The 15,770-nt window shown below is 37.0% G+C and overlaps 1 protein-coding gene across 1 annotated transcript in view; it reads left to right on the plus strand.

Moving 5' to 3' along the window:
* The window catches only part of Rictor (RPTOR independent companion of MTOR complex 2), a 95,436-nt gene that overhangs the window by 45,250 nt on the left and 34,416 nt on the right, over positions 1-15,770 (plus strand). The window contains exons 6-10 of the mRNA XM_021208243.1: positions 924-987; positions 3,987-4,113; positions 7,318-7,487; positions 12,067-12,134; positions 12,853-12,920. Coding sequence (XP_021063902.1) covers positions 924-987; positions 3,987-4,113; positions 7,318-7,487; positions 12,067-12,134; positions 12,853-12,920 — 497 coding nt within the window. The remainder of the gene's footprint in view (positions 1-923; positions 988-3,986; positions 4,114-7,317; positions 7,488-12,066; positions 12,135-12,852; positions 12,921-15,770) is intronic.

Below are 15,770 nucleotides of genomic sequence, written 5' to 3' on the forward strand. Positions count from 1 at the left end.
TGTCTTCAGACACTCCAGAAGAGGGCGCCAGATCACATTACGGATGGTTGTGAGCCAACATGTGGTTGCTGGGATTTGAACTCAGGACCTTTGGAAGAGCAGTCAGTGCTCTTAACCACTGAGCCATCTCACCAGCCCCCTCTTCCCTGTTTATTTTTAAATTCCATTTAGATAAACCAGAAATGCTTTGAATAGTAACTTACCTAATTATAAAATATTGGTTAAAATAGGAACTGCATAACATAGTTTGTGAGTAGAGTAATTTTGTTAAGACATAAAACAAAATTTATTATATTTTATCTTATTAAATGTTATCTAAGTGATACTTGATCAAATATTATTGGAGAGAACTCTGAATTTAAGTTATTTAGTAAAATAGTGTTGTTGTTTTGTTTTGTTTTGAGACAGAATCGCACAACTATGTAGTTCTGGCTGTTCTGGAACACCCTGTAGGCCAGGCTGGTCTCAAACTCAGAGCTCCACCTGTCTCTGCTTCCAAGGGTGTGTACCATGCCTGGTTAAAATAGGATCTTACATTGAATAAGACAGTCATGCTAGATACAATTTAATCTGTGATTAAAATTACAAACTAAGGCAACATGGAAATGGTTCCTTTAGAGTTTATATACATTGCTGTGACTTAGCAGGTCAGAAGTCTTCCCGCGCATCTCTGATACTTCGCTTCATTTGTATGCTGTGATTCTTTCTTTATAGGTGTATCACCTTTTCCCCCTTGAGATTTTTATCTCATATTTCTGGTAATATTTATCACTAGAGCACATTAAATATTTGCTCTTACTGTAAAAGCATGTACTACAGTTTTAATACACTATACTGGATTATGAGGGTAAATGTGATCTAATATTCTGTAAGGTACTGTTACACAGGATTTCCCAATGACTAATGCACTATTTGTTATTCAGGTGCATTGACATTCAGCAGAGCAACGAGGTGGAGAGGACACAAGCTCTTCGCTTAGTCAGAAAGGTACGCTCCGTGTGTGAGGGCAGAAGGGCGATGAGTGCGTTATGTTTCATGCTTCTAAAGAATGACTTTTCATTAAAGACTTTAATTTTGTTATGAAATTTTATGAAGTACATAGAGCTGTTACACATGTGAAGTGTGACTATTTGTGTAATTAGTATATGTGATTGGGATAGCTAGAACAATATTCTCAGGAAATGATCGTGCTGAAGGGGATTTCTGTCTGTAGTGGACATGTAAATGTAGTTACAGCTTAATTATTAGACAATGGATTCATTGACCCCAACTATCTCCATCTGTCTATAATGTGTGACTCTTCCTTAGCTAACAGTATGAAATGGATGTCACAAACAGGAGCTCATCGCTTTCCAGATGAGTTTGGTCTCAACCCATGGGCACTTATGATAAACAATTGGTCTGACATCTTTACAGTATAAAATGCTACAGTTTAAGCCCAGTAAAGGATTTGATTAAAGGTGGTTCACAATGCTTCTGAGATTCCTCCCCAGAATTCATTGTTGTAGTTGTGATTGCCTCATGACCAACTAGGAAAAGAAACAGAAAGTAAAGTTGGTTGGGCCACATCCTGAAACAAGTATCATATCTTTCCCTTTGATAAAGTGTATGTGTGTGGATGTGAAAATGTCTAATATTATTATACTGATGTTTTAAAGCTGGGTCTTACTATGTGGCTTAGCTGGGTGAAATACACTACAAAGCCCAGGATGGCCTCAAACTCTTGATCCTCTTGCCTCAGCCTCCCTAATGCTAGAATTGCAGGCATGTATCACTAAATTCAGTGATTGAATTATTTATTGATTGAATTTATTAGCTGTTTCTTCTTTTCTTTTTACTCTCTTTGAATCCTTTGCATGTTTCAGATAGTGGGCTGCAGAGTTAGTATACTGACTTGTTTTCTTCCTTTCCAGTTAACCTTAATGGTTTAGTAATGGTCCGCAAGTTCACTGTAGTAAAGACTAAGGAAAGGATGAGTTTCTTTAAAGAAGGTTGAAATTCTATGAAAGTGATAATGTGAAGAGGCTTGGAGACTTTTGTTTTTAAGAACACTGTTAGCTTAGAACTATGATTTGGCTTCTCATATTTATATTTTAAAATAACCTATATTTTTTGTTTGTTCATAAATTCTTCCTAATGCTATGAGTACTCATGACAAGAAAGAAAAATTTCTTCCTGTAGAACAGTTTGGAGCTTGGAGCTATATATTCAGCATAGATTGCATTTAAAATAAATTATATGCTAAAAATAATGAGCCTAACATCTTTTTTCTAAGGTATATTTTCCAAGAGAGATTAGTGAGGAGAGTGCTCTTGTTTTACATTTTTTAAGTCTCTCAAGGGTGGGTCTTGATAAAGACAGCTAGAGTGTTATGTTTGCTTCTGTGTCACTCTCTGTTACTGCCACATACAGAGGAACCTCAAGAGAACTTGACTGTATGCTGAATAAATAAAAACAAGCAGAGAGAATAGGTATTATAAAAACAATATATTTTTTTGTTACTAATGAAATAGTTACAGTCTATGTAAAAATATTTTAGGGACCCTTCATAATTGTTGACCTATATGTTGCTTTCAGAATAAAAGATAGTATCTAATAGATTCAAACAGTTGACCCCCAAGTTTTTGGATTATTTAGTAAATAGTCTGTCTCCTCCAACCCCATCTCCATCTGTCTGTCTCTCTCTGTTGGGGCAGCGTGTGTGTGTGTGTGTGTGTGTGTGTGTGTGTGTGTGTGTGTGTGTGTAGGTAGGCAGGTAGGCAGGTAGTGGGCCTCACTCTCTAACCTAGGCTGGCCTTAAGCTGCTGGAGATCCTCTAGCTACCTTCTACATGCTAGGATTATAGTTGTGAGCCATCATGCCCATCTTGTATACATTAAAATTTAATTTATAATATAGTTTCATAAAACTATACTCTTAAAAATAATAGCAACACAGAGACAGTTTTAATTCCATTGTTTCCTGAGGTGCAGATCATTGGTATGTTATTACTTTAAAAAGCAATAGCCATATAATACACATATATAAAATTTGTTATCTATTTATTAGCTTATTTATAACTATAAGCTAAGATAAAACTTATAGGCTAAGAGAAAACTATAGGCTAAGAGAAAATAAATATAATGTATTATGCATATTTTCTTGATAGTAACTGTATAGGCTAAGAAGAAGAGCTATATTGTTTGGATTCTCTTTCATTTAGCTAAAAGTGTTAAAATATTTGATGAGTGCTCATAGACCTTACCTGGCTATCTGTCTTTAGTCATCTATATCCTGTGTCAGAATACAAAGTTTAACTCTTCAGCAGGTTCTTAACTCCAGTAATATCCAGGAGAGGTTACTTTTCATTCTTTCAAAACAAAACCACATAACCACCTTCTCTTTTCCTGTTCGTGGGTGTTATTTTGAAATGGTTGTCTCCCAGATAGTCTTAAATAGTAGTCTGCCACCTGCTTTATGTTCTTTCTGCTTTCTAAATCAAATGTAGACCCTCTTGACCTGTTTCCAGAACTGCAGTTGTATTATTGCCAATTTGACCTTTGACACGAGGTTCACCCAGAGTCTCATCACTCGGTTTCTGTATGGTCTACTGCACTATTTTTCACATCAGGAGATTCTGGGATAGTCAGTCTTCCTGATAGCTGAGGACAAGTGGCAGTAACATGAGAGACATGGAGATGGACCAGCCCTGCTGTGTGGTCCCCACGCTCATGTCCCTGAGCAGCATTGGGGACACTGAGGAGCTGTGTAAGATGCCATTCCCGTTCTGGAGGGACTTAAAATCTTAGAGATAGCAAGTCTTGTCTAGTTTTAATAATTAGAAAAAACCTGCTAGTTACAATAATAGCTGTTTATACAAAGCTGAGTGTTAAAAATCGGTGCCTGAGTCAAATAAGAATGTTGTTCCCTTAACTCGCTCCCTCTGAGTAAAATGAGTTTTAAAATATACTAAACCTGAATTATTTTCTGTTTCTTCTCTATTACAGATGATTACTGTGAATGCTTCCTTGTTTCCTAGTTCTGTGGCCAACTCATTAATTGCGGTTGGAAATGATGGGCTTCAGGAACGAGACAGAATGGTCCGGGCTTGTATTGCCATCATCTGTGAACTAGGTCAGAATTGTCTTGCAGACATGAAGAAAGGTTATAAAGTGCACGGAACGTTCCCCAATGTCTTTAAAAGGAAAATGCTCTGTCTATTGCTACAAAGAATATGAAAATGTACAATTGTGATAGAATATTAGATATTATTTATCATATAATTCAGAAATTATGTTGTCATTTTAAAATTTTCAGATTTATTCATTATGAAACTTGATTGTGTGTAATACAATAATAATAATATCTACTAAAATCTAGCCTTCCTTGATTGATGATATGGTATCTTGATATAGTGTAAAAATAATAGTCTAGACTGCGCAAAGTAAATCCTAAAATGCTGTTTTCTTAGAGATCAGAAGTTAGCGTGAAAACAGAGTGAAGATGTGAGTGCGTGCTTCTGTGGCACTGAGAGGAGAGCAGATTCTCAGTTCTCAAGTACTCAGGTCAGGCTTTCAATAACTAGAGTTTATTATCTGGCACTAAACAAGTGAGTGTCGCAGAGCAGACAAGCAAAAAATAAGAGGAAAGTAATGCAGTGAAAGCAGTAATTCCCCAAATACCCACGTGGCTAGTCACTACATTATAAAAGTTTAGCCTCATTTATTATCAATGCAATATAATTTTATGTAGAAAGAAAATGATGGGATTTGTTTGTGTGGTTGTTTGTCTGTGTGGTTGTTTGGTTGTTTTTGGTATTACCAAAAAGTAGACATTGTAGAGATCATATTCATCTTGGGATAATAAATTTATAAAGTTTAAGTTAAAAGAGAAGAGCCACTTTACTACTAAAGACTGCCCTGCTATAGAAACAAGGTCAGAAATGTGATTATGAAAATTATAAAAGTTTTACAATATGCCAATGTATGGGATGCCTAGAAAACTACATTGATACGTATCATAAAGTGAAGCAAAATGTAAATGGGTGAGGAACCAGAATAGGAAAGACAGGAAATGCCAGATCCTATGATCGGCAGGGTGGAGTCAGAGTGACATTGGTTTATTGTTAGGATGAAAGACTGATTGCTCAGCCTTCACTTATAGTAGGTAGCAGAAGAAAACATTGAAATACATAAACTCCAAGTTGAGAAATTCCTTAATAAGGTAGAAAAATCTAATAGGAGTTCTTTTAACTAGAAGATTTTTTTAAAATACATATTTTAGAGACTCACTGAAATAAATGGGTTTTAGAAATAAATGCCGATAACCAGTTGCACCAAAGTAGAAATACATGTTAGGTCAGAAGCCACAGAAGTGACTGCAGATACTGAGGCAGCGGTGGCCCTGAGAGGCTGGCCAGCACAACCCTGTCCAGAAATATAGTTAGATAAGTAGAAAAATGTCAACAGCTATACATGTAATGTATGTAAAGTAATATAATAGTTATAAAGTGCCACTGAAAACATAGATGGGGCTAATCTTAAAAGTAACCAGCTACAACAGAAGAAACCATGAGAACCCTTGTGAGAAAAAGTAACGGGAGAGAATTTCTGTCAGGTCAGCAGGGTTAACCTTTTTGTATGGGTGTGCATCGCGTGTGCACATGCGTGTGAAGACCAGAGGTTGACACTCTGTGTCTTCCTCCATCACTTTGTACCTTATGTTTTGGAACAGCAGTCTTTGTGAAGTCATGAAGTTCAAGAATTAGAAAGCAGCTAGATGTCACTATAAAGATATGCAGAGAAAACAGGATCAAGTGAGATGACTCACATGATTACTACTGTGGGATGGTGAGAATTCAGATCTGATACATCTCAGCATTAATAATCAGAATACATAAGTGTGTGTGGGTGTGGGGGGGTACTTTTTAGTAAGTCAAATGGAGTTTCAGGAAGATACAGGTGACCCAGCATACAGAATGGGCTCAGTGACTACAGCGGAGGGGGAGATGGGGATCGAGAGATTCCTGACCTGTGTTGTTGAGATCTGTGCACTGCGGTGCTGTGCAACTCTGCTGCATTTCAGAACACGGGAGAAAACCCAATTCTGAAGTCATTCTGGAGAATAAGCATGATGGAAGAAACATTTTTGGAAAGAAAAATAAAAACTATCATTCTTTATTTTTAAGAGAAAAACTTTTTAAAAAGTTGCATATTCTACTTTAAAAACACATTGGCAAATCATTAGGAGTAAAAAGGAAAGATGGGCATAGTAACAAGCACGTAGCTGTCACCTCAGCCTTGGAGACAGAGCCGGTAAGAGACCAGTTGTCAAAGGCAGCTTGCAAGTGCAGCAGCCCTGTCTCACCAAAAGCACAGTATAAAAACCAACCTGAGAAATGTGCTGGGGTAATTCATAAAGTAGTTATGGAAGAAAATTGAGATTGCTAGCTCAATAATGTCATTTATCTCAATAAAAACTTCATGATAGAGTGATATAAATAGAACTTAAGTCATTAAAATGCACACATGCCAGGCGAGGTGCTAGACAGCTGAGATCCTAGCACTCTGGACAGACGGAATGGTGCATGAGAGGCCTGCCTGAGCTCTGTGCTGACTTCCAGGCCCTGTTCATAACAGAAATCCCACAGCAAAAAGCACAGACTACATGCAGGGGCAGTCCTGGTCTTTAAAGGAAGATAAAGAGAGGAGTTTTTCATCTTAAGATTGAATATTCTCGGGGCTGGTGAGATGGATAAGAGCACCGGACTGCTCTTCCAAAGGTCTGGAGTTCAAGTCCCAGTCAACCACATGGTGGCTCATAACCATCCATAACAAGATCTGACTCCCTCTTCTGGAGTGTCTGAAGACGGCTACAGTGTACTTACATATAATAAATAAATAAATCTTTAAAAAAAAAAAAAGATTGAATATTCTCCTGTGTGTGTGTGTGTGTGTGTGTGTGTGTTTTGCTTACATGCATGTGTGTTATTTTTATGAAAATAAATGATACATACTGTTTAAATCAAGATTAAAAACGACAAGTTCCATAAAGTATTTGAAAAAAGCCTATGGTACTAATGTCTCCATAGTAAAATGAACTCTGAAACTGAAGAAAAATATTCAGTAAACTATTGCTCAAAGATATTTTAAGAGTCAAGCTTGGGGAAAGATATTAAATGATTCTAAATTAAATAAAGACATTAAATCAGTAGGAACCTGATATCTTTTGTAAATGTAGTTAATTAGAAAGTTTTCAAATCTAAAAGGAAACTAAGACATAAGTAAAAGAGTTAAATACATAGGACTGTGAATATAATTAGTCTTTCTTTCATTTTAGCACTTCAGAACCCAGAGGTGGTAGCCCTTCGAGGAGGACTAAACACCATACTGAAAAATGTGATTGATTGCCAGTTAAGTCGAATAAATGAGGCTCTCATTACTACAATTTTGCACCTTCTTAATCATCCAAAGACCCGGCAGTATGTGCGAGCTGATGTAGAATTAGAGGTAGGCACCTTTTAGTATGCTTCTAATATAAAATATAAAATATAAATTAAAAATAGTTATGTTTACTTAATGTGTATGGGTGTTTAGCCTTCATGTATGTCTGTGCACCATATATGTACAGTCCCCACAGAGGCTAGAAGAGGGCGTCGGAACACCAAGAACTGGCATTACAGACGGTTGTAAGTTCTCATGTGGGTGCTGGGAATCGAACTTTGATCTTCTGGAAGAGCAGCCAATGCTTTTAATGTTAGAGCCATCTCTCTAGCCCTAAAATATAAGTTTATATACAAAACTTTGCTTTGAAATTTTGAAATGGTAGACTCAGGTGCTACATTTATTGTCTAACCTATGCTAGATTGGTTTATTCCCTTCTTTATTATAGTTATTTGATTAGGAATGTGTTAAAAATGTTATTCTCAAGAATATTTCAGCAACATACAAAATCATTCATTTTGTATTAGCCCTAACAAGTTTCCTGAGCCAACTCAAGGATGAGTAAGATTGCACTAAGACATGCACCTATGTAGGAAGTGCACTGTTAATATTGTTTACCTTCAGCTAAATGGGTTCTGTTTATTCATAAGCAATACAGAAGTTTTCTCAAGAACCATTTTGGGGGCTGAAGAGATGGTTCAGAGAGTAAAGCCCTTACTGTACCTGACAACCTGAGTTTGATTCTGAGACCCTCATAAAAGCTGGGTGTCGTTCAATTCTGTGGTCTCAGCATTCCTGGAAAAGCATAAGAGTTGGCTGAGAGCTCTTATCGGCACCTCGGGCAGAAACAGAAGACTTCTGCCTCAGGTATACGGTGGGAGAGAACAGAGGCCCCGAAAGGTGTCCTTCAGTTTCCACATGCACACCATGGCATGTCTGCATCTACACCAATACCACACACTTACATATATAGTAGATTAATAATAAAAAATTAACAATGAAAAAACAATACACTTTGATATTTGGCACACATTATTTTAAAAGTATGTCACATAAAATTTGTACACTAATTCAGGTAGAGTGTTTTATAGTTAAAGTAGTAAGGGTTTTAGGGAAGGAGCTTTAACTGTAGTAGTTGTGATCATATTAAGATTTCTTTTTCTTTTTTCCCCTCTGTGATGCGGTCTTGCAATGTTCTGGGCTGGTCTCCAGATTGTAGGCTCCTAGGTCAGCCGGCCACACAGGTTGAATGATAGGCAGAGCCAACAATCTTGGCATTAGGACTATTTTTTAAGAACATTGCAGATGGTAAAGCTTTCTTCAGACTGTTATTACTAACAAATGTAATAAGCACAGTAGTCTCTCAGTAATTTTTAAATGTATTCTTTAGAGTCCTATGCCAGTATTGATATTTTATAGAATGCTTTAATTTATTAAATAGAATAATATTAAAATTGAATACTTTATAAGTGAAGAAGGTAAGTGTATAGACTCTTCCTATACATTATAAAGCAGACTAGCATCCCTTTATGGAAATGAAAATAACCTGCAAAGATTATGGTAGATTTCTAAACGAACTGCTATATTATGTGCATACAACCATAAACACCATTCTCCCTCAGGAATATGTCACCCAGTGGAACAGAACCTGAGATGGTAAACTTCAGGCTGTATAAGTTCTGTTTGGCTGATGTGCACATAACTCAGTGGGGAGAACACCAGCCTACTGTGCTAGAGAGGGAGTGAGTTTATCCTAGTATGGCCTGGCTAGCTTTATAGCGTTAGGCAGCAGGTCTTCTCTTGACTTAGATTTTTAATAGGGAAAATGAAGGTCATGGTTTTCAAACTTAAAAGAATTATTTCAAAAGTTAAATGTTCTAAATCACAAATCTTAAAAATAGTAGCTGAAGTACTTGGCAACTATATAAGCTTATATTTAGTTATATGCATTTCCCAGTATTCTAGTCTACATAAAATGTGTGGTGTAATTCTTCACACTTAATAAATCTGGCTTCCCTGGCTGTTTATCACTGTCTTCTGTCTTCATCCCCATGTCTTCATTGTGGAATCAATTAGAGAATGCAGTCTTTATTACATCAAATCTATTTTGTTTTCATTCTAAAGCAATATGTTTCATTTTCTATAAAGAACTATTCATAGTGCCCTTGACATCACCTTCCTTTTGTTAAAAATAGGTGTGCGACTAACTTAACGTTTTGTGTCTCGATGTTTAGTTTACCCTGGTACTCACTAGGAGTGAGTTTATACTGTTATATGTAATTGCTTACCGTTTGCAGGATAATTTGTGGTATGTTGAAGAAGATATTCAGTAAGCTTTTCCTGTGATATTAGAAAAATCAAGAACTTTTGGTGAATGTAGAATACTAAAATAACAAATTTGTAATTAATCTCTTGTTCTTAATATTTACCAAATTCTTAAAGTTGTTTAAATGGGTAAAAGGTCTCAATTTAAACATATAAATACATTCTGGAAAATTCTTGGCATGGTGCATCCTTATAATTGTGGCACTTGGGAATCAGAGGCAGGCAGATCTCTCTTGAGTTCAAAACTGGTCTACATAGTGAATCCCACATCAACCAAGGCTACATAGTGAGAACTTGTCTTTAATTCAAAGAAGAAAAAAAAAGGAATCTACTTGGGAGCAGAAGAGTGGTTCAGTGGGTAAGACCAGTCTCTGCTCTTAGAGGGCCGCAGTCAGAGTCCTAGCACCTGCCCATGTCAGACCTCTCACAGTCCCCACTAACTAGCTTCAGGGAGACCTGCCTCGTCTGGTCTCTGTGTACACCTGCACTCACGTGCATGTATTTCCATACACATAACTAAAAGTACTAAAAAGAAACCTTTTTAAAAATCTCATTCTGGCTGGTAAGGAGGAAGAAAATCACCTAAGTTATATTGAAAATACTGGGAGAGCATGCTAGGATACAGAACAGACAAGCATACTCAATATTACTAGATTAGGGTATAACTTCTTTTTTTTTTTTTTTAAGATTTATTTATTTATTTATTTATTTAATGTAAGTACACTGTAATTGTTTTCAGACACTCCAGAAGAGGGCGTCAGATCTCATTAGGGATGGTTGTGAGCCACCATGTGGTTGCTGGGAATTGAACTCTGGACCTCTGGAAGAGCAGTCAGTGCTCTTAACCGCTGAGCCATCTTTCCAGCCCAGGGTATAACTTCTATTTAACAACATCATTGGGATTGAATGAGTAGCTGCTTTCATTTATCTGCATAGAAAAGAAAATTAACCACCTCAGATGGAAGATAACATCAAGTAATTTTTTAAAATAAAATGACTGTTTTGGACATTCAGTCAGAAATTTCTAGTCATGGCCTGGCTAGTTGGCTCAGTGTGTAAAGTGCTTGGTTCAAGCACAAGGACCTGAACTGGCATCGCCAACATCCACATAGACAAGCCGGGTATGGCCAAGCATGCAGAGACACAGAGATAGAGGAACCCTGGTATCTCTGGCCTGGTTCATTGAGACTGTCTTGGGAAGTAACGTGGGCAGTGCTTGCACAGACAAGTCAACCCCCAATGTAGAAATGCGCATGCATATGATTTCTATTCGTGCACAAAGATATGATCATGTTACTGAAAACTCAAAGGGAAAATGTTTTTCTTAGATCAGGAAGGGGTGTTGGATGTAGTCAAAGACTTTTATTATGTGCTTTTTTTTTTTTCCTTTTGGTTTGTTTATATAGTGTATCACATAGACAGACTTTCATATGTTGACCTATCCCAGCATTTCTGGGATAAAGCCTACTTGATCACATTGGATGATCCTTTTGATGTGTTGCTTAGGGAATAATCTACATAGAAAAAAAAAAGACTTCAGGTAAACCACAGCTAATTTGTTCTGGGTGAAAATATGAAGAATTTTATCATAACCTATACAAAATTAATCAAAAATGTGAAAAAATAAATATCTAGAATTCAGAATTCTATAAAATTAAAATCTCATTGTGGACAAGGAGATTTCAATAGGAAATCTAAAGGGTCAATAAAAATAACCAGAGTAAATCACGTTTTGGGTAAGGGGCACACAGGACACCGTACATGGAAGGCAGAAGGCAGCAGCTTAAGTCCTGGAAAGGAGGCAGAAGCAAAGTCCAGAACAACTAAAATGTTGTTTCTAGATTTAACTACATTTTGTAAGAACATAAAAGTAAATAAGTTGTCAGGCACTCCATTGTAGGATTACTAGCCCCAGATGACTTAAACTCTTACAAGCAACTTGAGAAGAAACTGACAGAAAGATAAACTGCTTTCAGAAACAACAGACTGACAGCTGATTTCTCAGCAGAAGAAATGGAATCAAGGTGTGTTTGGTAGGCACCATAATGAACACTGAAGGAAGATGACTGCCAACCCAATCCAGAAGTACCTTTATGCCTATGTCTGTCTTGTTTTAGATGTACATTATACCTTAGTTAATGAATTGAAACACAGTTTGTACTTAAAATCATGTTACATTTTTAAAAATGAATTTGAAGAACAAATGTCTTAAGTGGTTAATCCACTTAAAGATGCAGAGAAATGGAATTAATTTTGTGCTAAAGAAAGAATGCTTTTTATAATAAAAATTCTTTGTGTTTCTCTTTCCTTTTCTAATTAGCGAATTTTAGCACCCTATACTGATTTCCACTACAGACACAGTCCAGATACAGCTGAAGGACAGCTCAAGTAAGTGCCCTGCATATCTGCTGGGACGTGGGGTGTCTGTGTTCCCAGTAAGCACTGATTGTTACAGAGCCAGGGCATGTCCTTGTTCATGTCTCTGTTGTACGTCTCTCAGTTACATAGCACAGATTAAAGGAAAGCATTGAGAAACTTAAAAGTGAATTTGTGACGCAAACCAATTCATTCCTGGACTCCTCTTGTTCTGAAAGCCGGCATTGACCCTAGCTTCCTTAGCTCCTTGGTTATGTGGTGTCTTTGCTGTGTGATGCTTATTGAGCTGACTCAGCTCGGGGGCCTATTTGAAACACATCTAAGAATAAGTTTTCAGAAAGATGAAGATTTATGACTTAATTGTAATCCATGCTGTGGATTTCATTTTTAGTCATGTATTTATTTTTTGCCTTACCATGTTATCCCTGACTAGCCAGACAGCTGCTGTGTAGTCTAGCCTGACCCAGAACCCACAGCAACGCTCTTGTCTCCTGGGTACTGAGATCGGAGGTGTGCACTACCACCACACCTTAAAACTGAAGACCAGTTTATACTAAAAGTTGAGTAATGGCTTTAGAGTAGACCTGGTCTTTTTCAGAACATCTTGTTTTGATTTCAAATGTAAATAGTTAACTTTAATGATAGAGTTTTCTTTGGTACATTAGCAGCAAAAACTTATTCAGTCTAAATTTTGTGTCTTTAATGACTGCCCACCCACACCTTGCAACAGAGAAGACAGAGAAGCACGATTTCTAGCCAGTAAAATGGGAATCATTGCGACATTCCGCTCATGGGCAGGTATGTTCTGTGTATTGCTTAGTGACATAAAAAACTAAAACTTTACTTAGTTTTTCAAATGTTTAATTGTTGTAGCATCTAATTTAAATATGACTAGTTTTAAATGTATGGTTCACAGAGATTTATACAAAATAAAAGACAGAAAATTTATAGTTAGTAGGATACTGCATTCTGTATCCTGCGTTCTGTATTAATATATACTCATTACATTTTCAACTCACTGTGCTAAAATGATTACCTGAACATTTTAAGAAAATCCAGCATTATCGGTCTCTTTTCCTGAGGCTCCCAAAGTAAAGGGCAAAAAATTAAAAATTAAAAAGTGAGGGGGTTGTATGTATTACTTAAAAATGGTATAGTAATATCATAATTATTAAGTTAAGCAGGGTGTTAGGAGTCTCAAACTTCTTTATTATTTGTTTTTACAGTTTGTTTGTTCTGAACCCAGGGCTTTATGCATGATGAGCAAGACCTCTACTCTCGAGCCCTGTCTCCAGGTCACCAGATTTCTTTAGTATAAAGATTATACATGCTTCATTTTTCTATGGAGTTTCATAATATTACTACAGAGAGCTTAGAAAGGAACATTCCCTGCTGTGTCCTTACCTTCCCACCTTACAGATACCTTTTCCACACAAATATTTATCCCAGTCAGTAGGCTTCAGCTAGCATGTCTCCAGTGTGCTTCCTCTGCTCGCTTGTGCCCCAGTGAGAGCCCTGCTCTACCTATTTCACCTTCATGGACAACTGAGGTTGTGGACCTAAGAGTAAACATAACAGCTCTCATACTTGTTTTCATTCATTTTCTGTTGTCAAAACAAAATACCAAAAAGTAGGCGATTCATTTTAAAATCAGGATTTATGTGGTTCCCACTTCTGGAGGCATGAGCATTGTTTGGCAAGAAAGCTAGTGCCCTAGTGCCAGTCTTCCCTCTCTCAGCTTTAGCTTGGGGATTTGTTAGGATGCCTCACTTAACAGGTTCCCTCCGGGACCATCATCTTGCCATGTGATCACTGAGGTCCTCCCCCAAAGCTGAAAGTGTACAGCAGTGTACCACTAAATCCCCACGTTCTCTTTTAATATGGACACGACTTCAGTTGCCTTGGCCAGCTTAACCATCTTTGCCCTTACTCCAAGATGATGCCATTTTCTGTCACTAGGTACCCTCTACTGTTCCTCAGCTAACTGCTGCCAGAGCATCTTTATGTTACCCACGCTGCACTGGGCTTTAGCCACCAAGGTCACCTACTCTTCACTTAGCCTTCCTTCTTCTAGACCCTGCTCACCATCACCGCATGCTTCCTTGTGGTCAACCTCTTTTAAAGTCCATCGCACACTCTTTCTCCAGTGCCTTCCTTAATGTGTTGATCTATGACGAGTTAGATGCTTTCTACCCTATATTGAACTAAGAAAAATAATAGCATTTCAATTACGACCTTGAAAATACTCTTCTAACAGAATTAGTTTTCTAAATAGTGTTTCGATTCTGTGGCCCTATTTATAAATTAAATACAGTTTGCAGTGTTGATTCTACAACACGTTTTAAAATTACAAATAACTTCTGGAGGGATAACTTTAGCAGCACAGATTTTCCACAAGTGTCAGCAGCTTTTTTACTCTGTTAGCACAGGGTAAGTAAGACTTAGATCTCTTACCGTAATCTCTGATTTCTCACATTACTGTCAGATGTCAAAGTTGCAGACCTGCACTTCAAGGACTGGAGCACTTAATTTTGCTTACTGTGCTGAACTTGAGAAATTATAGATACTCATGCACTCAGGCTTACAAATTGATCGTCCTTAATATTAAACCCAGAATGCTACAATAGCTGAGGCTTTTTGAGCAGTGACATGAGCAGAAGATTGTACATGTGACCTCATGGGACTAGTTGCACTCATAACATAAGAACGTTGAGTTTAGTCTCCAGGATATGTATATAATAATGTATATTTGAAACCTAAATGAACTTATATTATGCCCACACGTGAATTATCTCACAGAATATATGCAGGAATTCTGAAATTTGAAAAAAAATTAGAATCTGAAACACATCTGGTTCTAAAGATGTTTGATAATGGACACTCAGTCATGGAGGTGGTGAGAAAGAGTCGAGTCCTATGTGACTTTCAAAAACATTTTCCCTAGCATTTTACTATAAAACATTTCAAAGAATTTAAAAAACTGTGTGGTGATTAGCATGTATTCTCACTATGTAGATTCTATTATCTGTCTACTGTCTGTATGTCAGTGTGTCCCTCTATGTCTTCGTCATTCCATCTAAGTTTCTCTACCGTACCATGCAGCAGCTTACAGATGCAGCATTCTTTGGTCCTAAAGGAGGTGCACATGCGCACTGTACGCACTGTTCGCTGTTGGCTTTTTATTCCAGTGTGCTGGTCTCACTTAGCAGCTTGTATTTCATGGTAGTTAATGGTCCTGAGTATTTTGTGCTTGCTACATACATATTTTTTGTGACACAGAATTTTAGTATCTTTAACTTTAGTATCTGTAACTTAAAACTCTTTGATCTGTGAATTTTATTTGGAATCTGTTGCTTATTCCCCTTTACACATTTAGGAGATGTTAGAACTAAATTTGACAAGCATCATGCAGGTTTTCTCTGTAGCTTAAAGGAGTATTAGACAGGGAAAATATTGTTCTTTTTTCTCTCATGTTCTTACTCCCAGAGAAACATTTATTTATAGCCACCTCTGTGTTCATCAGTTTCTACATATGAAGTAGAAATTAATAAGAAATTTAGGTGATAAGAATAATGTCAATTTCCAGTTAGGAAAATTCTGAGAATACTTGGTATCTATTACTTATATGATACCAAGTATAATAACCAA

Source organism: Mus pahari, chromosome 11 (assembly GCF_900095145.1).
Source record: "Mus pahari chromosome 11, PAHARI_EIJ_v1.1, whole genome shotgun sequence".
Lineage (NCBI taxonomy): Eukaryota > Metazoa > Chordata > Mammalia > Rodentia > Muridae > Mus > Mus pahari.